Raw genomic sequence first — 24,337 nt, forward strand, 5'->3', positions numbered from 1 at the left:
CAACAGCAGAGAGAGGAGGAAGATGAGGAATAGAGAATTAAAGACAATGAAAAGTAAGAAGCCAGAAAGATATTTTCTTTCTGAAATTTTCTGTATCAACCCCAAAAAAGGGAATCTGGAACTATTACTAGGGAAGGGCAGACTATCTTATCACATTGTGATTGCAGTAAATAGCTTATAGAAAACAGCCAAGAATTGATTTACTGATTTCAGAATGATGATAATAACAATGATGACGTTGTTGGGATGGTGATGGTTTCCTTTACAGCTAAACAAGTTATTGAGCTGGCTGGAAATCAGCAAACCACTTTCACAGACCTCGTGGCCCAACTAGGCTTGGCATCTGCTTTGCGGCCAGATGGAGAGTATACTTTGCTGGCCCCTGTGAATAATGCGTTTTCAGGTATGTACTGGATACTGTCATTCCTACTCTCCCACCACCCCCCACCAACCTTCAGGCACCGTTTTTCTTCACCATGATTGTCTGCATTAAGGAATAATAGACATTCTACAAGGTGCAGATTATTACTTTATTGACTACACATCATTAGCACTACGTCATCTCTGTTAAAATGTCCTTCATTTCAAAACATTTCATTAGAATAGATAATAGCCTACAGGGAGTGAAAGTTTTTGATAAAGGATGTTCAGTTATTCTATGACTCTAATCATGTTTCCAGCACACTTAAGGTATGTATTAATAGATCTTAAGAAAAATAAATCTGATTTGTTTATTTAACACCAACATAATATTTAAGAAAAAATAAGTATATTTTCCATCTCAAAATTTGATGTGAGGTGTCAAATTATAAATAAATAAAAGCAAGAGACTATTTATTATCACTTTCATATTATGATGTAAACTATTATTATAAGTATTTTATCTAAGAGCTGCTAATCAAGGATGGTGTTTAGATTAATGCAACCTGCCACTTTTTCCAGAAAAGTGATTTCATAAAGATGTATTTAAATTATAAGGCAAAATTGAGTAGTTAACAAACAAGCATTATTTTTAAAATATTTTTTGAAATGCTAAATTGTGGTACATAGTGTTATTAATAAAACATTCAAATTCCTAGAAATACTATTATTCCTCTTTGTAATAACTATATCTACATGTATTGACATTAACCCACACTTAAGAGAGCGTATGTATTTTGATTTTCTCTGCAGAGGTAAATATAAATTTATAAATGATTCATCCATAGTCTTTCATGTGATTAGTGTATATCAAATTCTCAGAAAAAATCATGGCCAATATTAGAGCTTAACTTTTGCCAATGACCACACAACACTATGTAGCCCTTACCGAGATGGAGTCCATCGTTTGGACTCCTCCGAATGATGTTATCAAATCAATGTTATCATCAAATGGTATTCATTTGATGGAGTATCTCACAGAGTTCCTAAGTGGTGCATAGAATTCATAGCCTTGAGCAGTTAGTTGACTCATATACGTTTTGAGCGCAGAATCCACAATATAGATAGTATTAGGGATTTCCCATTTTCATGATTTTCTCTTACCAGGAGGAATTTTAATGGTTTCTAATTAATCCTTGTCCTCGTGAATTTATTTATAGATGATACTCTGAGCATGGATCAGCGGCTTCTTAAATTAATTCTGCAGAATCACATACTGAAAGTAAAAGTTGGGCTTAATGAGCTTTACAATGGACAAAAACTTGAAACCATTGGAGGCAAACAGCTCAGAGTCTTTGTCTATCGAACAGTAAGTAAATCAGGAAAATATAAGACATCCACATTGGCCTAAATGTCAAATGACATGTCCTTGTCTAAGAATGTTGTTATAATGAATGTTTCCAGAACTTTATTAATGTGGTTTTATAATAGTAAATATTCAGAGGAGGATCAGGGAACTGAGTAATGTATGAAAAGACTGTGAGGAAAGGACACAAGAAGTGCAATGTATTAATAAATCAGATAATTTGAGTTTGTTTCATTATAAATAACTTTATATTCTAAGGCATTTATTATTTCAATTCTAGAAATCACTAAAAGTTCTCTAAAGCAAGCTTTTGATTTATGAAGTCTTGTGCAGTTTACAAGGTAATTTTTTATAGACACATAAAGATCTCTGATGTCTATAAAATGGCTCTGACATATTTTTTCTGAGGGAAAATTTCTAGAAAGTATTACTAATGAAGGTTACAATTCAACTAGCAGTGCTGTTCAATTTCTGTCCAGGTAACAAATGCATCTACAGCTCAAAGTTTTCATAGGAAGTCAAGCATTACCTGATAGGGCACACAGCAGCTGCTCACTATGGCTCCACAATTCCATGACACACATTTTACAGGCTGCAGAAAATGGGCTGCATATACATATATTTGTTCAAAGACACTACAAAATAAATTGATAGGGACTCGCAGTCAGGAAAATATAATAAGTATTTGTGAAGATCATAAAAGGCACTGAAGTCAGGAATAAAGAAGGTCCTAAAGAGTTAAAGGGCAAAAGTTTCTTAAAGGGGGTGTGGAAGAATAGTTAGAACCTGGAGAAGAATGATGAAAGATGTAGGCATGGAATTCTATGGAATTTTTGTTACTTCCTGATGAAACTATTTCCTGGTGAATTTTTGTTATTTCCTGATGATGATACATAGAGTAGCCTAGCTAGTAACTGACCGAATAAGAAGTGTGAGATCAGATTGTGCCAGACCATAAAAACAGAACTGAGATGATGTTTCTTCCAGTCACAGAGGTCAGAAGACCTCTTAGAAGAGTCATTCCAGAAACTCAACTATGCAACTACTTCCACTTAGGACATCTCGATTAAGGAAATGTACAGCTGTGTCTTTCTTTTTTTTGCTAGGCTGTCTGCATTGAAAATTCATGCATGGTGAGAGGAAGCAAACAAGGAAGAAATGGTGCCATTCACATATTCCGAGAGATCATCAAACCAGCAGAGAAATCCCTCCATGAAAAACTAAAACAAGATAAACGCTTTAGGTAAGCCTATTAGTTTCATTTACACACACACACGAGAGAGAGCAAGAATTATTAACATAGTTTTGTTTCATAGTATTCCAAAAGGCATTCAGTATTCAATAATACTGAACGTAGAATTTACAGTAAGAAGTCCATGCAAATGTTTTCAAAACTGAAATATGTTAACACTATTTTACTTCCTAGGTCACCATAATATGATTTGGTGAGTGAAACAATTTAATAGATTGACTTATTCCTTGCAAATTTTTTTTTGTATTTAAGTTTTTAAATGTTTTTTTTAATTTTTTTAATGTTTATTTATTTTTGAGACAGAGAGACAGAGCATGAACGGGGGAGGGTCAGAGAGAGGGAGACACAATCTGAAACAGGCTCCAGGCTCTGAGCTGTCAGCACAGAGCCTGATGCGGGACTTGAACTCATGGACCGTGAGATCATGACCTGAGCCGAAGTTGTCCGCTTAACCAACTGAGCCACCCAGGCGCCCCAAGTTTTTAAATGTTAAAATCATTAATATTTATTAATAATTAAAATAATACATATTTCATTAATAAGTATTTTATTAATAAACATTAAATATTTAATTTTTAAAAATGATATTATATACTAGCCAAGACTAGTTTGTAGAATTTTAAATGAAAACTACACGCTTTTTTGTTATAAAGTGTGACCTTATTAAGTTTTATAGGATAAAAACCACGTTTAGGAAATTAAACAAAAATTTTTTTAATGTTTATTCATTTTTGAGAAAGAGAGAGGGAGAGAGAAAGAGAACATGAATAGGGGAGGGGGAGAGAGAGAGAGAGACACAGAACTAGAAGCAGATTCCAGGCTCTGCACTGTCAGCACAGAGCCTGACATGGGGCTCAAACCCACGAACTGTGAGATCATGACCTGAACCAAAGTTGGACGCTTAACTGACTGAGCCACTCAGGCACTCCCCGAGTTTAGGAAATTTTAAAAACCATATGTATATTTAAATAATTTCCCCCTGGTTAAACTTTCTTAACAGGTAAACTGCATCTGAACTATGAAAATGTATGAACACTTTCTCATGCTTTCCAGAATATATGGATGCTCTTTTATTCCATGCATTGTGGGTGAGCATACCTAAATCTAAATCTAACAGAATAAATATACATATCTTTCCTGCTTAGCATTTTCCTCAGTCTACTTGAAGCCGCAGACCTGAAAGAGCTCCTGACACAACCTGGGGATTGGACCTTATTTGTCCCAACCAATGATGCCTTTAAGGGAATGACAAATGAAGAAAAAGAAATTCTGATTCGTGAGTAAAAGTGGATACCAGATATTTGTCCTTTGTGTTCAGGATCTCATTTCTTCCTCAAGCATTCCTGCAGAGAAGTCAGCCTCAAAAATGTCCCCACTTTAATATTTTTGCCTAGCATTAGTTTCCTTTAATTCCACATGGAATATACGGAAGGTCACTCATTAATGTTCTTAATTACATTAGTAATTACATTACATTAGCAGTTGCTTGCCGTCATGTTGTTGACCTAAATGTTCACTTATGCTATTTCTATTCGAGTCCACACAACTAGGTGACAAGAAAAGAAACAATTACAATTCCAAAAATAATTTGATTTTTTTCCTCCCAGTAAGTTGGCTAATATTTTGATTGAACAGACTGAAGTGACTGTTTTGACATGGCATTCGTTGATAGCAACTTGAAAGAACAATGAAATGATGAGAAATCACAGTGTGGAAAAACTAAAGACAAAGAAATATTTTTATCCTTAGTTTTTCTAGTATCAAATTATCAAAAAATATGACACGTTATAAATAAATATATATTTTTCCCTCCAGGAGACAAAAATGCCCTTCAAAACATCATCCTTTATCACCTGACACCAGGAGTTTTCATTGGAAAGGGATTCGAACCTGGTGTTACTAACATTCTGAAGACCACACAAGGAAGCAAAATCTATCTGAAAGGAGTGAGTTCTCTAGAATGAATTTATGATAGCATTCACTTATTGTTCAATTATCTTCGTGTCAATTTTTCATTAAATTTCTCACTGATGTTATCCCCTGTTTTGATAGGTAAATGATACACTTCTGGTGAATGAAGTGAAATCAAAAGAATCTGACATCATGACAACGAATGGTGTCATTCATGTTGTAGATAAACTCCTCTACCCAGCAGGTTGGTAATTACTGAACTCCCTAGTGGGCTACATCTTTTTCAATAGAAGCGTATATTTGTATTTCAAATGCTCTTATCAATATTAATTTAATACTCCTCTTCATAGACACACCTGTTGGAAATGATCAGCTACTGGAAATCCTTAATAAACTGATCAAATACATCCAGATTAAGGTACAGAACATTATTGGATTTGTTCCTAAACAGATATTGCAGGTTTTACATAAAAGACTAGAAATGTGTACATGAGTAGCTTAGATGTACCCTGAACTTGGACCGCTTTTTGTTGATTATGTGCCACTGGCTCACCCATGAGTAAATAAGATAATTTCTTTATGGTTTTATTCTACAAATATCTCTGAAACCTACTTGGGCTCAAGCACTGTATGAAGTATAATGGGAAATGTTAAGCTGAATCAGAGATGTCCCTTTATTTAAAAAATACAGTCCAGTTGGAAAGAAAAGAAATGCAGATAAAAAATACTATAATCTTTCTATCACCAAATGCATTTGCTACAGAATATAAGGGAAAGAGAAACTATGTACTTGTAAAAAAATTATCACTAATCACAGTAGTTAAAGGCAAAAAAGTATTTTCCGCCTTTATCCTTATAAAGTCAAAGTATCAGAAAACATATGAAATATTATTTAATAAACATTTAACTTTGGATTAACTATTCCATAATTTTTAAGACTCTTGAGTAACACCTTCAATAATTTTTACGCCATCTGGCCCAATAGCAGGAGATTGTAAAATGGTTTAGATGAAGACTTCATTTCTATTAAATGTAATGATACCTTCACTATTTTCACTTTAGTAAGAATTAAAGTGGTGCCATAATTTTGTTAATAAAACTACTAATTTCATGTTACTAAATACAAGTGTATTTATTTTCAGTTTGTTCGTGGTAGCACCTTCAAAGAAATCCCCATGACTGTCTACAGTAAGTACATAATGAATATTTGTCATATACAAGTGACAAGATGTACAAAAAAGAAAACACAATATTTACTTTGTACTTGGAAATTATTGATAATCTGGTATTTAGAATTCCAAACAATGGCAAATTTCATCCCACTTGACACAGGCTTAAGGTCTGGATGAGACCTCTCAGCCAGGGCCATTACCATTCAGCCTCTATGGACCACTTTCCCATTCATCTGAAAAACAAGAATGATAGGATATGGGAATAGCAGTAAAACATAATTGCTAGCATGGAAAAAAAAAGACATACAAACATACAAAGAGGAGAGACAGCTAAAAGGCATTCCAGAGCTATCTGAAAATTCAGATGTATGGACACAGAAGTAACACTGCTGAAGGATTTGTAGTTCATTCCACCCTCAAGCCATCAGCTTTCTAAGGGCACGGTGGGAGGGGTGTGCCAAAGAATCCTAATGTTTATGAATTGGCAGTTCAAAAACTCTCCCCATCCAAAAGTGGATGGGGAGAAATCCAAATCCAAAAATTGGACTTTGCCGGGCAATAAACCTAAGTTCCTAGATTCCAAGGTTCTTTTATCCCTGACTTTACCAGATTATCAAAATTAAGCCTCTACTACTTAACAATGGTAAAGGGCATTTCATTCTCATAACTGTGACGTGTAGTATTCTTTTTCCAATGTGCTTTTTTTCGTCATTTGTCTTTTTTCTTTCCTTTGTTGTAGCTTTCAAAGCAGAAATTCTTTTCATTTTGTTTTGACTCTACAATTAAACACTCAAAATGCACCAGTAGTTAAAGGATTACTTCAATTCCCACATTTACCCTGCCTAGAAAATAACTCCATTTTATACTGTGATCATTCTGGTATTTAATAAAAAAAATTCCTTAAGATTTACACTAGATATGGAAAAAGAATAAAGAAAATGTAAGGAGCAAAACAAAATGTCTGATTTCAATGATGTAATAATAACACATGCAAATCCAGTATCAGGCCAGCTCAGCACTGTTTGAAAGATGGAGCTGGAATAGCTATGATTCAACCTGGTATAAATTCCAGTATGGAAGTATACAATCTTTTATATATTTTATAACAAATTAAAGAATCATTATGGGCTCTATTCATCAGAAATGTTATGTCATCTTTCTCACTAAAGATGTATAACTATACTACATTTCTTTACCTTTCCTACTTTATCCATTAAAGGTCCACTACTTTCTACATGTGCCAATGCAATATTTTGCCTCGAGTGAGCCACAATCTTATAATTCCTTTATTTTTCCTCTCTTAAAATTGGATCCTCACTCACAGAAAATACGTTACGATTTACGAAAATATGTAAGTCTAATACACCTTGTCTACCTACTCAAAGCTCTTGAAACTGCTCAGAGATTTGCATTCTGATGCCAGATGTTTCTTTAACTCCTCCCCACATGGGGATGCTGCTATTTAGAAGTGTTCCTCAAATAGAGGTGGAGAGTAATTAAAACTAAGGTTCCATTTTTATGTTCCTTTATTGACTTGTCTCTAAAATTTCTTTAATTTCCTTGCTATATATTATTCTTATCCCCAAAATATCATAGTTTTCAATTGTATGGGGAAAAAATTCTCTTTAGTATATGTTGCCAAATACATAACATTTGAGGTACAGCAGAATAAAATCAGTATTTGATCCTCAGCCCAGGACTTGTCAAAACTATTTAAGTCTTCAGTCAAGCAAGATTGAAACAAAGCTACCAACCTATAGCAACATCCCGTACTTTGAGTCCCACTTGAAAATTTATGCTAAAAGTAATTAACCCATTTTGATAGTAGCAGCAGAGACCTCTGTGGATTTAGTTTTCATGGAAAGGTTTCCTGTGGCAAGACCACTTGTGGGATCAGTAATTAGATGCATAGATTTGATATATTTTAGAGCTTCATAATTTAAGATTTCAAGATATAAAATTTGATATGACTGAAACATAGTCACAATTAAGGTCTGGAACTCATAGGAATTTTTAAAAGTTGACACAGCTAAACATTTCAGAAACCAAAGGTGAGAATGTGACAGAAACCCAAATTGTGCTAACATCTCATCTCTAATGTGTCAACACAATCTGTTATAATTGCAGTTAGCTTTAGTGTGGCCCACTATCTAATGGAGCCATCATTTAAAAAAAAAACATTTTTAATGTTTATTTATTTTTAAAATTTATTTTTAATGTTTATGTATTTTTGAGAGACAGAGAATGAGCAGGGGAGGAACAGAGAGAGAGGGAGACACAGAATCGGAAGCAGGCTCCAGGCTCTGAGCTGTCAGCACAGAGCCAGACACGGGGCTCAAACTCACGAGCTGTGAGATCATGACCTGAGCCGAAGTCAGCTGCTCAACCGACTGAGCCACCCAGGCGCCCCTAATGTTTATTTATTTTTGAGAGAAAGAGAGAGACAGACAGACAGAGAGTGAGTTGCGGTGGAGGGGGATAGAGAGAGAGGGAGACACAGAATCTGAAGTGGGCTCCAGGCTCTGAGCTGTCAGCACAGAGCCCGACACAGGACTTAAACGCACAAGCTGTGAGATCATGACCTGAGCTGAAGTCAGAAGCTTAACTGACTGAGTCACCCAAGCACCCCTAATGGAGCCATCTTTTAAGGTTTCTAAGTAGAAATGACAAAAGCCAGTAGCTCTGGTTGTATGGCTCCAGAGGCACATTTCCAGTTAATCTGTACAAAAAAAAAAAAAAAAAGTCAACCAAATAGTTTGCTGCTATTTTAAATAAAGTTTGCATATTATTTTCTGAGTTGGGTGGATGGCACATTTCAAATACATACTTCTAAGTTTTAAAAAAATGATGATGATATTAAGGCTGAAAATTAAACATTTTAGCCTATAATTTAAATACTGATCATATCATATTTGTTGCATAGAGCTCATATTTGGCTGGTTGAAATTTATTTTTACTTTTAATCATTTTGAACTATTTTCTCATATTTTCCTTTCTATATCACTGTTATCAAATGCATGAAAAATATTTTGCCTTTGTCTTTCATTTTTTCTTATGAGAAAAAAAACCCAACAATGCAATTGAAGATATTATGAATTGCATGAAATTAATCATGTTTATTTGTCTTCTGTTGCTATGCAGCCAATATTTTCAAGAAGTACTAAAGAAGGTAAAGAGCTTTAGTGTTGCAGTTCAAAATTACAGGTCTCTAGATAGAATTCCTCACTTAGTGTGTATATATTTCACTGGAACAAATCCATGTGTCTGGACTTCAGAGTACACCATCTGGACATGAGAAGACGATACATAATGTACCATGAATATTTACTGGACCTGACTGCCTGAACACATTACCACCCCTTATACCTCAGTACCCAGCAAAGATTAAACCAAAGAGAGAGAGGACAATTTTATTCAGGTTGTTTTTATGTAAACATCATTTATGTTCCACTTTCTATACTTTCAGCAACTAAAATTATAACCAAAGTTGTGGAACCAAAAATTAAAGTGATTGAAGGCAGTCTTCAGCCTATTATCAAAACTGAAGGTAAAATCAACTGTTATACATGGTTCCTTCTTTGTGAAAAAAAAATCCAAGTAATAGACTGATTTCTATGAATGTATCTACATTCTTTTTGAAACTAACATGCTAAATATTTCTATATCAATGGCATGCTCATGTGATTGCAGAATGCGGAATGCAAATTATTTAGCAGAGTAGATGGTGCATTCCTAATACTTTCAGTACATTTGCTTGTACTTGATTTCATTTCAACCTAATTGGCCATTGCATTAGCACTAGAACCCAGATAAATACATAAGTAAACAAACAAATAAACAAATAAATCCGAGCTTTATTTTATACTCCAATTAGACTCCTTCAGTGTACTATTTTGTAGCTTTATCTCCAATCTCCCCACATGGATATCTTGTTATAAGAAGCTCTTCCAAAAATACAGGCATTTTTCATTCAACCATCTAAGAGAGCACTGAAGCTGCACATTGATGAAAGCTTTTAAAATAGTAACCACATATGATATATTTTTAAATCAGGCCACCAGAAACAGATGAAGGAATAAGCAGCTGGTGCATTAAGTCAAAAAGAAATAAGTATTCTTAATTGCAGTCCTGAACTTACATATTGAGAATACACATATTCTTATATACATATATATAATATACATCAATTGGTATATTTATTTTCCTTCTGGTATTTCAGACTAGAATATTAAATAGTTTTCTTTCTACCGTCACTGTCTGTTAGTCAACTCCAACATTTTTGATGCCACCTTTATTTCATGTATTTTAATTATTACCAAGGGTCAGACCTTAAGAACATTTTATTTTTATGTCTAAGCATCTTAATGTGGTGACTTACCACAGTGAAAAGACCAGGATTTCTCCTTTATTCTTAAGAAGGATAGAAACAATCTTCAAAAAAAAGAATAAATCATGTTCTCAATTGAATGTCAAAAAAACTATTACTTTAATTATTTTTGATTATTTGATATAACTTTGATTATTTTTGATATTTCTTCTCATTCTGTAAATTGAGATGGCAATTTCTTGAATATTTTTGTCTATTCCTTTAAAGGCAGGCCATGATTTACATTTAAGTATTGGAAACATACACATAAAAGTTTATTTCCTAGCTAATTAATTATCTATGTTTTTATTCTTGAGACCTAAATTTGATAATTGATGTAGGCTTTGAAATCTGTGCTTACTAAAAAAATACTACACCTATGGTCATTTGATTTCTTTTATATTTTGATGAGAATTTGGTGTCTTAAGAAATTAAATCACTTAAATTTTTGTTGAGAAATTTTTCTTGATCATTTTAATGAAAATTATCAAATAATCCTTGGTAATACATTTGATTTTAACATTCTTATACTCTTTTTAAAATTAGATTCCCTAAAAATTTATATAATCACTTGTACACAGCTTCTATAATCAAAATCATTCACATGTGTTTTTCTTATTTCCAAAGATTCCTATCTTTTCTTTCAAGCTTCTTCATTCAACCCATTTATCTTCCCAATTTTTGCCAGTGGGATTCTATTGTATTAATCTTTCTTGAATTAGGCACCCAGTGGAGCATCAACTCTACCTGGGTTCTTCCTAGAAAGGGAACAAGGATGACAAATGGGGTCATGTCACCGACGTATTAAAATTTTTTAAGTTCAAAGATTCAGAAGTTTTATGTCTGTGTAACATACTGAAGGAAACACATAATTATCTTGACAGCCATTCACAATTGTCCAGCTCTAACATTGCTACTGGCATTTCCCTATCACTGAACTTTTGCAGGTTCATTAATGACTCCTGAATTCTTACTAAGTATATACTAGACTCCAAAATACAATTTAAAGTATTTCTTATAAAGGGTACTTAACCAATTATAGAATTAAGAATAAATCAACTGAAATTCATTTCAACAAACACTTACTGAGCATCTTATTATAGTGCTAGGCATTCTCCCAAGTGCTGGCAGTAAATGTGAAAAAAAAAAAAAGATTTGATAAAAATCCCTACCTTCATAGAGCATCATGATAGAGGGTGTTTCTGAAATTTCAGTTTAGGCTTTTCCAAAAGAAATGTTGATTTGGATGTTTTATTAACTCATTTCTGTTCTTAAATTCCTTAGGTGTATTTTCCTTTTGAAATTTCTACACCTTAAAAACCTGGACTTACACTTGATACTCAATATCCCTTGGTCCCACAGATCAAATATTATGATATCATTCATTTATTATTTGAATGAACAATTATCTTCATTATTTTAGATTGTTTTAGACTAACTCTGGGTAATGGTGTAACATTGAAAATTTCTGGACAAATAAAGCCTCTCAAGGATAAGCAAATATAGTGACATTCAACTGCTGAAGAGTGTTACAGTATGAGTTAAATGTACTGAACTTTACTTGTCTTCTCTATAAAATAGTCTTGGTCAACTAATGTAGTAATCAGCTTTCTAACATTCAAAATGATTTTCTCTGGGAGCAAAATCATTTTGTAAGTCAAATGCAACATTTGTTTAACTTCTGCATTTGAAGGACTGTTTTATTATTAATTAGTATATTAATTATTAAAAAAATTAGTAATTATTAATCAATAAATAATTTTCACATATAAGGTAAGTACTCAAATTCATTTTCCCAGAAAATCTGATATTCGGTGCCTTAAATATATGTACCAAAGGTTGAGGTTTTTTTAAATGTTCAGTCTTATGCACATTTGATAAAAAGTGTACAGTATTGAGTAATTAAAAATTAAATTTAAAAGTTTAATAAAAGTTATAGATGATATCAGCATAGTAAAGTAAGATCTAAATTACTTATCATTAGAGCAACTTAAATTTGTACATACTGTATAATTCACAAAGTACAGCGACATATAATAATACCTTCTGTGATTCTACTTCACAACTGCAAATGAATGGATGAACTTATGCTAAATGCTAAAACATGAATCATGAAAGTAATTGTAGTAGCACACCAATAGACTGAGTCATTTGGTCTCATAAATACTGCTTAATTTGAAGACAATGGGAAATGTTTAAAATTGATTTCATAGAACCTGAAACCACTTTGATGTTTGAATAACACCAAGTGTTAAAACAAATTTCCTGTTCTGTCAAAGTTAAAGAACTGCCTTAACATGATAATTTGTCTCCTAAAACAATACCTCAGGACCCACAATAACAAAGGTCAAAATTGAAGGTGAACCTGAGCTCAGACTGATTAAAGAAGGTGAAACAGTAACTGAAGTGATCCATGGAGGTGCGTTATGTGTATTTCCTAAAGCCTAGTTAGGATCACTGTGATCATTTTGAAATAGTGTTGGTTAAATATATTGAACATCTGATGTTTTCTCTTGGCTTTCTTTTTATATAAATTGTGGGAATATTTTTCTCACTTACAAATAAAATACAATTTACCGTTAATGAAATTAAGCCAATGTAACAAATTGGAGTTAATTTAACCATTAAGTCACCAGGTCCAACATATGCATATCGTGCATATGCAAGTGATGATTATGAAATATAATGATAATAATAATGTCAATACAAAGTGATCTATTGGATTTAGAAGAAAAAATGACCATTGTATAAGGTTGACTAATCAGTCACTGCTGGGACTCTCCAGCAGGGTTCCCACTCTAATGATGTATAATTCCCTGGATTCTTACTAAACACTCACTCCATTGTCAGAAAATAAGTATGGCATGGAGAGTTAGCTCTCTCCCTCACCCAAGATTCAGGACATAACTACTACGCTTTTTAGACATTTGTTGATCTAAACCTATTTAAGATATGTCCCCCAAATGATTATGTTTGAATTCTAAATGGTATGGCTTTGAGAAATATATTTAATAATGAAAATGTCTACATTTGGCAGTTTAGGCATTATAAGGGGATATACCATATGCATTTTTCTTCCCCTACTTTTAGAGCCAATTATTAAAAAATACACTAAAATCATTGATGGAGTGCCTGTGGAAATAACCGAAAAAGAGACAAGAGAAGAACGAATCATTACAGGTAATCTTTGATTCCATACATGGAACTATGCTTGAATTATAAAGATAAAACCATAGTAAATCTTAAAAAAAGCTCTGTCTCTATAAGAATCACTAGAAATTGACTAAGTCATTTTCATGGTGGTTACTGAAGATACATCATTTTTTGACAGCAATAATATTATCCTAACTATTTAATCTGTGTTTTTCTCTGAATTGGAATTTGTGGACTAATCTATCAGCATGTGTCTTTATTATACATATTCATACATGTGACATAACATTTTCCCCTTGCTATTTGTAATGAGTTAGTAAATCCCAGAAGAAAAACGATTCCCTCCTTTGATTTTCCATTTAGCTTAAGGTTTATTACACATCTACATACTGAAATATACACAAGTTTGTATAAGGCAACTGATCAGTTTAGCAAACCTCTGTGTCAGTCTCCCACCAATGAATTAGCCTAAAATTCTGAGTTCAGCTATGTTTTAAGTATTTGTTTAAATGAGCAGTCAGCAGCCATGGCTTGCGCCACCTACTTATGTAAAGTTCTGTCTGGAACCCAGTGTGATCAGTCCTTCGTATAACGTGTGTAACTATTTTCACACTAATATGGCAATGTGAATAGCTGCACCACGAGCCGTATGGCCTACAAAGTCTAAAATACTTCCTATCTGGCCCTTTCCGTAGGAAGTTTGCCCATCGCTGTTTTAGACCTTTTTAAAAAAAATTTTTTTTTCTTTCTTTCAGGTCCTGAAATAAAATACACTAGGATTTCCACTGGTGGTGGAGAAACAGAAGAAACACTGAAGAAATTATTGCAGGAAGGTCAGCAATAAATATTGCAAGAAGGTGTAGAAAAATTAAAATGTGACTTGACCTAAGCTACCTGTTTCAGTCTAAGATAATCTTTGAGCCCTTTTACAGGTTTTCTACTCTATCTCATTCTTTCATTCAAGTTCCATGCCAACATGTGAAAAAAAGCCCAAAGATAGAGAATGAAATCCAAATGACATTGGGTTGTATTGATTGTTTTGTGATATATTGTTCAATAGCCTTATAAGAAAACTGACTTATCAAAAACCAACACTAAAGATAGAAAAAGAACCAAGTGTTGGTCTAGAATTCATTGTTTGCCAGATGCCATTATGTATCACATCAAGTCTCCTGTGTTTCTATTACATAAACCAATTTCTGCTATAAACATGTATCCTCTCAGAGGTCACCAAGGTCACCAAATTCATTGAAGGAGGTGATGGTCATTTATTTGAAGATGAAGAAATTAAAAGACTGCTTCAGGGAGGTTAGTAAAAGGAAAACCACTAACCCGCCTAACAGGTTCTGGTGACTGAATTCTTCAACTTTTTAAAGACTGAACATTCAAGTTTTTCTTTTCATAAGGTTGAAAAAGACAACATCATACGTTGTCTTAAGAGACTGATCAGTTCAATAGAAGGTTAAGTAATAATAATGAAGAAATGATTACTAGTTGAAACGGTCTTTAAAAAGTTGTATGGTATAAACTTGGGGAGCAATGAATATTTTTTTTCTTTGATACAGATAATTGTAAGGATATTTTAAGTATCTGAAAGAAGAATACTTTTTAAATTGGTAGTTGTTTAAAGAAGTCTAAATTGACATACTTTTTATATTTAAAAAAATGTATTCACTGCCCCCACAACAATAATAAAAAGCATGTTTATAGATTTTTTAAGTGCATAGATCTAGAAATAAAAACAAAACAGTGCATTTAGCAATTTTCTTTTCCAAACTACATTCTTGAGAATGAATATCTGTTTCTTCTAACAGTTTGAGTGATAATCTATACCTGGAGATGTAAATTATTTTGCATATGAAATTAATCTTTAAAGTATGAATGTTCTCTGTCTATGGCATTAAAAGGACCTACTTTTAAAACCAAAGGAGAAAAAAAAGAATTCAAAATCTTATGCAAACTCTAAATGGTAATTATTCAAAGAAATGGTAAATACTAATGAAATATTATTTGGGTAATTGGCATTTGAATAAATGAATTTCTAGTTCATTTTATTAAAAATGAAAGTATTTAGATGACAAATTGTTTTAAAGAAGCATATAAATTATTTACAAAAATCAAAAATACTTCTTGAAATATTTGAGAAACACAACTGAAACTTGGTATTTCTCCAAAGTATTGTCCAAGATGGTTTTTCTGCTTAATTTGTTATCACTATGTCCAAGAAGATGTAAATTCTTTTGGGACCACACATATTTTAAGCAATTGTTTCTTTATTCTTTATTTTATATAGGTAAAATCTCTTATATATAGTGTTGAGACCCTTCAGCGATAGTAAAAATAAATAATTTTTATTTAACCAATGATTAAATTTCCCCTCAATAGAAAAATATGTGTCTGAAAAATACAAGATTTCCCTTCAGACTGTAGGGAGAGTGTGACACAGCCAAAACCGTAATAGAATCAAAGTTTTCTGTATGATCTAATACAGAATTTACTCATCTACCCACAAATGTTTAACTGTAAGCTAGGAAAACAAGGATTTGAGGGAAGTGGTGAAGATATTATGAAGGTTAAATTGAATTCTTTTTTTTTTTTTGTTAAGTCCTTGCCATAGTAAACAGCTTTGTAGAATGGCGGTGCTTTTTAGAGAATGAATCAATTAGTAGCTGCACCTGTATATATATTGCTTTGCTTTATTTAGTCTTAAACTTCAGGTAAGTATGTTTTCTTCACCTTTAATAAGCCCCAGTTAACAAGTCGATTATAGACAGTGAACTAAGTACATAACAATAACTTCAGGCAAAAGAAAATATACCTGCTACAAGAATATGATATTCTAATTTTAGTTAAGGAAATCTTTCTTTAACTCCTGTTATTTTATCCCAGAGGTTGATTCCTTTAGTTCTCAATATTTGGTTTTTCTACATATCTATAAAGCATTAATTTCCACAACGCCACATCACAAATTTTAAAAAACATTTCTAAGGCTTTTCTTCTCATAAGAAAGACAACATAAGAAGCATAGTTACTAGTATCTGGAAACTAACTAGACATGCTAGTATTTTTTTTTCCTAGCCCTGTAAAACCAATGCGTCATCACTGAGTTATAAGTGTCCAGATCCTGAGATACCTATTTCCAAAGAAGCTGCTGTGAATAAAGAGTACACCACGCAAGGCTTGCTTTTGTTCTTTCATAGTATAGACAATTGATCTCTATCCAAACTGTAGTCTTCGTATTAAAGCTTGGAGTTTTCTATCTAGACTGCTTATAGTGATACATGTAGTACATTTTGATGAATTGAGTATATTCCTCAATTATTCTAGTCATGACTAGTAACATGGCTCAGTGGCCCTTTTGGTTTCAATATTGTGATTTATCATTGAAGTACATCCCAGCCCCCAACTAAAAAATGTTCTCATGAAATGCATAGAAGTTTCACACTTATCTTAGATAAAATTACATTTACTAAAACTACCAAAGTAATTAAGGGAGAATATCAAGCTATAGAGGAAGGAACAAAAAACAAGTCATTTTGGATGGTTTTGACAAATCTGCCAATATAACATGTAAAGCCTGTGTGGAGAATAGGGATCAGCTTGCAGGTCTGGCTTTTGATCTGGGCTCCAACTCAAACTAACTTAAGTTGATTCTTCATCTGAAAATGAAGATAGTAATGTCACTTACATATAAATGAGTTAATGTATGAAAAGCACTTGGAATAATGCTCAGTAAACACAAGCTCCCAGTAATGCTAGCTACTGTAAATATCATGGCCAACTATATTAACACAATACACTTATATAGTATAAATGTAATGAAGTAATATTTTACACCTAATTTAAATTTCTGAGAGCCATACCCATGGTAAATATGCAAAAATCCTATAAATAATTGGGCTGAAGCACTTTGCGTGTTTCATAAAACATGGTAGGGAGGGGCCTTCATGTGGGATCATTCATATGATTGGTTTATTCTCCCACATTTTGCTTCTCTAAGCATATGACTTGATCCCACTTTCATTCATATTGAGATAGCAGAAAGCCACTGGGAACAAATCTGGTTTTCTACACTTTATTAGACTTTCTCCTAAAGATTTTTTTGCAAACAATACTTCTTATTTTAATATTATCATAGCAAACTAGTAACAAATTAATTACTTAATTGGATGCTGCCAAGTATATGAAAGAAAATCTGAGTGTAAGTGCTTGTTTTGAAACGTAATGCTGCGAATACTTCTGTGAGCTTGCTTTAAATTATACAGTAACTGTTATTTGGAGTTTAACAAGTCCATTATAAACAATGGTCTTATTCACTAATTAAAGACTGGATCCATCTCTTCTTGACTATATTTTATAAGCCCTTATTTTGTTACCAAATAAACCTGAAGTTAATGGAAATATATCAATTGAACCATAGTCCATAATTCAGACTTTTCTATCTCAAAAAAACTTAGACTCAATATCTAACCTAATGAGGTTTTCTACAGTTCTGTATTCTATTTTACTCTATTAACAACGTATCATAAGTGATTACACATCTTATATTCCGTGGGAAATAAAACATGTTGGAAATGTGCCATGTAGAAACAAAATTATTCAAACATTTTTAAAATGTTTCTTTCTTACTTGGTGTCATACAGCCAACATAACTGTTGGTGACAGTTTCTTGCTTTACTTTTTAATGGAATTTCAGAGAATTGAAAAAAAAATATATATATATAATAGAAAGATTTTGACCTGATTATTGGGTATAAATAATATATAAAAGCAAGAAATGTATAGAGAAAAATTTTACAAGGTAAGCAGAAAAATGAAGTCACTGTAGAAACCACATTTAACCTTGATCTTAAGCATCCAATAGCTGAGTGAAAATGTGAATTTGGGCCTACCAGGGGGTCTTGTTGAGGAGTTAAAGAAAAACAAGGAATTGGGAAGTATTATACAACTATAACAACAAAAAAACTGTATAGTTATGAAACACTTTAAAATCTTAAATATGAAAGCTTTTATTATTTTTAACTAGTTAATTTTATAAATGGTCTTACAGGATTGGAATTAAACTTGGGAGTATGTTGGCACACATTTCCTAAGTTGGTTAATATTATATTTCTAGAGTTATTAGGCCAATGCTATCTTGTCCTGGCGTTCTATAAGGTAATTGTGAATTAATTTACAATGAGAATTTCAGAGGCAGAAGTCTGATACATCACAAATAGGAATGACTGGAAAAATGACTCAATATCTCTGGGAAGACACTTCTGTTACACTGTATATAATATTAAATATTCCTTCATCATAAAGCAATGCTTTTTATAAAAAAGGTGAAAAAGTCATGTAAGTCACTTACTCTATGGGAAAATGACACTATGGGGCTCCAAATGCCATAATGAAACAATGTTTTGCAAATAGTGAACATTCGTTCTCATCAGTGGACAACAAATGCCTGTCTGTAGCCAATGAAAAAGTCTCATGATTCCAAAAAAAACTACATGTTTAAGTGATGCTTATTTTAAACTTTATACTTTTCTTTAATTACGGTCTCCTGTCTATGTTAGCCATAACTTGAAAGTATTTCTAACTACAACTATTTAATTTTAGACACACCTGTGAGGAAGATACACGCCAACAAAAGAGTTCAAGGTAAATGTATTGATAGTACTGTGCATAGGAGATACATCCAAACGGTAATGTTTTAATATATTTTATTGGATCTTGTTGTCTTTCAGGGAGACAAGTTAGCAAATTTTGAGGCAAAGTATTTTGCTGATAAAAATCAGAAAATAACTTATTCATGTTCTACACTATCAGTAAGATGTAAGGATAACAAATGTTAAAGGAAAGGCAATCATACTCAAGTAAAGTGCTAGATTTTTGAAACCACTAAAGTAGATTCAAGTAGAGTTAAGTTGAAAAGAAATCCTTGAATATGAGCCAAGCAAAAGTTGGTTGCTCGTGAACCTGAACTCTCTAAAAATGTTAGAGATCAGGCTACAGTTTGAAACATTAGTAAAATTAAAGGTTAGTAAACATTAGTGGGTTCCAGCCCCACATCAGGCTCTGTGCTGACAGCTCTGAGCCTGAAGCCTGCTTCAGATTCTTTGTCTCCCTCTCTCTCTGCCCCTCCCCCACTCACGCTCTGTCTCTCTCTCAAAAATAAACATTAAAAAAATAATAAAAAAATAAAACTATACACATATAGAAAGTTATTAATATAACTTTCTACAAAATTTTGATATAATGTGTAGATTATACACATGCATATATTACCCATGCACTACAGTTTTCTTCATAATTATACTTATATGCATTTTCTAATCTTTCACTCAGGTTCTCCTGCATTCTAATAGATTAAACAATGACAGATTTTCCATGTGGAACTTCAAACAAATTCCAAGATTGGACTTTCTAAAATAATTACATATTAATAGTCAAAAGAAATTGCAAGGATTGTAAATGCATTATAGGTATATCTGATTTTAAACCAACCCAACATAGACAATTGAAATTAAAGAATCAATTATACAAATACTTTTTAATTGAAGGTTTTATCAGGGATTTCTTCTAAACATCCTATTCATCCAAGTTTTTTAAAGAACTAAAATCAAACTTCAAATTATTATTTTCATACACTTTTAATCAAAAGATAACCTTGATTTCATCACCATAAACAGGATATTAAGAAAACAGAATCTAATGTTTAATACAGTAAGAAATGATGGTCTTTATAGATATAGTCATGCATAGGATATCATATTGTTAAATTCTAAAGTTTCATCACATTTACAATCTATGTGTTCTTCTCTCTTCCTATCAGGATCTAGAAGACGATCCAGAGAAGGTCGTTCTCAGTGAAAATCCAGCAACCAGACAGCAAAGTTTATACCACCCTAAATCAATAACCTGATGCTAAGCGAAAATTATGAGAGCCACACTGACTTCAGGAAAAGAAACACCAGCACAAAAAAAGCAAACACAGAAAAATTCTGAATACAAATTTCATCTTTTTTTTCTCTGAATGAGAAACATGAAGGAAATTGTGGGGGTTAGTCTGCTGTGGGATGGGAACTGAAGGAAATAGAACACCTTACATACAGGCTTTTACATATTGACATTAAAAATTCTAGCTAACTTTGGAATCCATCAAAGAAGATTCTTGTCACCTGAGTTATCAAAATTCAAGTCTCACATTCCATTGAGAAGATTAAGCCTTGAATCTAAGAGATAGATAAAATGTATGCAAGCAGGTACCTCTCCATGGGAAGCTAAGCTATAAAACTGGGTGCTCAGTACTAAAAAAACAAGCAAACAAAACTTTTATGTCAAAAAACTTCACACATTTCTAATACAATGTGGGATTACCAGTAAATTATGTTATTTCTACAACTAATTTTGTACTCTTGAAATGTTTGCCATATGCTTTTTTCAATACATATTTTTATCTCAAATTTTCAATAAAAATTTTTTTTTCAGTTATAAAAAGAATTAACGTCAAATTGGGTAATCAGAAAACTCAAGGTTTAAATTAATAAGTGGTTTGGACTTGGGAACAAGACTTTATACCTCTTTTTTTATTACAAATACTCAATAAAGGAAATTGAATGAATTTAGTGTTTCTTGAATTTTTTAAACTATTATGTTATATAAAGAATCATTACTCAATGAAGCAATCATTAAGCATCAACTGAATACCTAATAGAACCCCAGAACCATGCCAGGTTGTGAACCAGACAGTTACTGTCTTCAAAGAGTAAAGAAACAAATCACCAATAATTCAGAACTCACTTTGAGCTATAGTAGAAGAATAAAAAGTTCTACACAGACACAAATACATTAATTTTTCTTAGGATTTTGCTAGACATAGGAAAAGTCACAGAGATTCCCTTAACTAAGACTGAAGTAACACTGGAATCCATTGCATAGTAAAAGAAAAATATTTGTTTGCAGAGAATGATAAAGATAACAGTTGATCTACTTAGATCTCAACAAGTGTCATCTTGTGAATGAGAGCAATCAGGGAACAGAATCCATACTCATGAGAAACTGGTGACTATGTAATAAAATTGTATTATACACAAAAAACTGAGGAAGGTCAAACTCAAGATACCAGTCTTGATCACAGATGTCCAGCTTGGATGAGAGCCTCACTACTAACATACAATTAAAGGATCTAAATTTTGGCAGGGGGGGGGGGGGTAGGTGAAAGCATTGGTTTTTGGGGGAAGCAATTGGGATGAGGAAGTAAAATATAAAGATATGGCAGTGACATGGAGGAAGTGCTCAAGAGCCTTGGTTTTCCAGAATGCTTTCTAGTCCAGGATAGTGGTGAGATTTATGTATAGCATTTAGAACCGCTGCCAGGAAGCAAAATGCCCTACTAACTCTGTATTCATGCAGAATCTTGGGACTACAATCTCAACTGGACAGAGTGTGGCCATGGTGGTCCCAAAATGATTCAGAGGGATGGTTATATAAGGTAGTACTGGTAGAATATACTGAACCATCATCAACAAAGATGACTATTCCAAACAGCATGTTGTTCATGATCCTCTAGAAGATCAGAAGTTATTGCATAGAGTAAATAGAAGGTTGGCTCATTCATTTAGCCGCCTTCAGGGTTTTCATTTGATGATGAGACAAGTGTTCCCAAGTTGTACTTTGAACATGGTAATCCACAACAATAGGAATGACGTTAAGGTCTTTTTAAAGACTGCTAACTTTAAAGCCCTGCCCTTTTTTCCATTATTATTATTGAACCAAAGAAGAGAAAAGAAATCAGTTTTGGTTAGTACACATACAAAAATCTAGCATATCTCTTTGGTAAAGGACAGAGTCTTTCAAATGACACATGCAAATATATTTAAAGATAAAATGTAAATAATTATTAATAAACTATAACAATAATACAAATAAAAATAAGATTTAAAATATATGAAAATAAATAATTTTAAACTCCAAAATAAGGATTTAATAATAAATAAATAATATAAATATTAATCCTATCCAAACACTTTCTGTAAACTCAAAAGGCAGAGTAGTATGTACTTTTACACACAATATTTAATCCTTTAAAAATTTTGAAGTTTGGGGCACCCAGGTGGCTCAGTCGGTAAAGCATCAAACTTCAGCTCAGGTCATGATCTCACGGTTCGTGAGTTCGAGCCCCGCGTGACAGCTCAGAGGCTGGAGCCAGGTTCAGATTCTGTGTACCCCCTCACTGCCCCTCCCCCACTCACGCTCTGTCTCCCTGTCTCTCAAAAATAAATGCAAAAAAAAATGTTTTTAATAAATAAAAATTCTGAAGTTTTATCATCTCCAGTTTTATATGAAAAAAATGAGGCTCAACTAATTTATGTAACTATTTTTACCTTGTACTCTTAAATCAGGCCATCAATCAACTTACCACAATTCCATTATTCAACAAGTACAAACTTGCATATGGCAAACACATTTATTTTCCTAATTGTGCTGACTCTATATTACCTGATTTCAGCTTTTTCTAACTGTCCTCTGCATAAGTAGCATATAAGTTTGAGCACACTGAATTTAAGACTGCAGTTCCAAATAAGGCTTCCTAATTGATCCTAATGCATAAGTCCAAAGCCCTAACTTTGAGAAATACTGCTTTATAGAGATTTCTGCTGAGACCACAGTCTCCAAGCAACTACTGATCTACTCTGTGTCACTCTAGATAATGGCATTTTCTAGACTTTTATATAAATCGAATCACACATTATGCATGGGTTCTTTGTCTGCTTTTCTTTCTCTGGGATTTTATGTAGGAGTGGAATTACAGGACCACACAGAAGGTATGTGATTAATGTTTTAGGAAACTGCCAAACAATACTCCAAAGCAGTTCTACTATTTTAAATTCCCACCGGAAGTATATGGGAGTTCCAATTTCTCTTGTCAACACTTGATACAATCTTCTTAATTTTAGCTATTCTAATAGGTGTGTAGTGTAGTCTTATTGTGGTATTAATTTGCTTTTCCCTGATGTATGTTTTTCATGTGCTTATTTCACATTTGTATATATTCTTTGAAGTGTCTGTTCAAATCTTTTGCCAATTTTTAATTGGGTTGGTGTTTTTAAAAATTATTATTGAGTTTTGAGAATTTCTTATATCTTATGTATATGCATAGATAGATAGATAGATAGATAGATTAGATAGCTTTATTAGCTACATAAGGTGTAAACATTTTCTCCTAATATGTTACCTATCTTTTCATTCTATCGGCAGTGTTTTTGAAGATAACAAAGTTGTATTTATGTTTTTTCTTTTATAGATTATGCTTTGGTTGTCATATCTAAGAAATCTTTCGTTGACCAAAGTTCACAAAAATTTCTGATCTATATTCTTTTAGAAGTTTTATTAGATTTAGGTTTTACATTGAGGTATATAGTTCATTTTTAATTCATTTTTGTTTAAGGTGCAGATATGAATCAAAGTTGGTTTTTTCCCCCTATAGATAGCCAATTAAGCCAGCACCATTTTCTGAAAAGACTTTCCTTTGTGTATTGATATGTCTTTACATCTTTGTCAAAACTCCATATATTATGAGTCTATTTCTGTTTTTCTTCTTTGTGTTCTGTTCCCTTCATCTGTTTGTCTATTTTAATTGAAACACCAGACTGACTAGATTAGTGTAGTTTTTAAATAAGTCATTAAATCAGGTAGGGTTAGTCTTCCAAATCTGCTCATCTTTTTCAAAGTTGAGAGGGTATTTCAAATTATTTGCATTTCCACATGAATTT

General features: G+C 32.7%; 1 protein-coding gene across 7 annotated transcripts in view; it reads left to right on the plus strand.

The window, feature by feature from the left end:
• POSTN (periostin) overlaps positions 1 to 21,186 on the plus strand; it is a 35,446-nt gene extending 14,260 nt beyond the window's left edge. Inside the window, exons 9-23 of one of the 7 annotated variants that reach the window (XM_058686858.1) lie at positions 269 to 403; positions 1,581 to 1,729; positions 2,833 to 2,969; positions 4,124 to 4,254; positions 4,794 to 4,924; positions 5,031 to 5,133; positions 5,240 to 5,307; positions 6,032 to 6,077; positions 9,528 to 9,608; positions 12,757 to 12,846; positions 13,518 to 13,607; positions 14,336 to 14,413; positions 14,805 to 14,888; positions 19,182 to 19,223; positions 20,398 to 21,186. In XM_058686858.1, the coding sequence (XP_058542841.1) occupies positions 269 to 403; positions 1,581 to 1,729; positions 2,833 to 2,969; positions 4,124 to 4,254; positions 4,794 to 4,924; positions 5,031 to 5,133; positions 5,240 to 5,307; positions 6,032 to 6,077; positions 9,528 to 9,608; positions 12,757 to 12,846; positions 13,518 to 13,607; positions 14,336 to 14,413; positions 14,805 to 14,888; positions 19,182 to 19,223; positions 20,398 to 20,435 (1,403 nt within the window). In that variant the 3' untranslated portion in view covers positions 20,436 to 21,186. The remainder of the gene's footprint in view (positions 1 to 268; positions 404 to 1,580; positions 1,730 to 2,832; positions 2,970 to 4,123; positions 4,255 to 4,793; positions 4,925 to 5,030; positions 5,134 to 5,239; positions 5,308 to 6,031; positions 6,078 to 9,527; positions 9,609 to 12,756; positions 12,847 to 13,517; positions 13,608 to 14,335; positions 14,414 to 14,804; positions 14,889 to 19,181; positions 19,224 to 20,397) is intronic. The other 6 variants (XM_058686877.1, XM_058686888.1, XM_058686868.1 and 3 more) reach the window with 6 other exon arrangements.
• The last annotated feature ends 3,151 nt before the right edge of the window (positions 21,187 to 24,337 follow it).

Source organism: Neofelis nebulosa, chromosome 1 (genome assembly GCF_028018385.1).
Source record: "Neofelis nebulosa isolate mNeoNeb1 chromosome 1, mNeoNeb1.pri, whole genome shotgun sequence".
Lineage (NCBI taxonomy): Eukaryota > Metazoa > Chordata > Mammalia > Carnivora > Felidae > Neofelis > Neofelis nebulosa.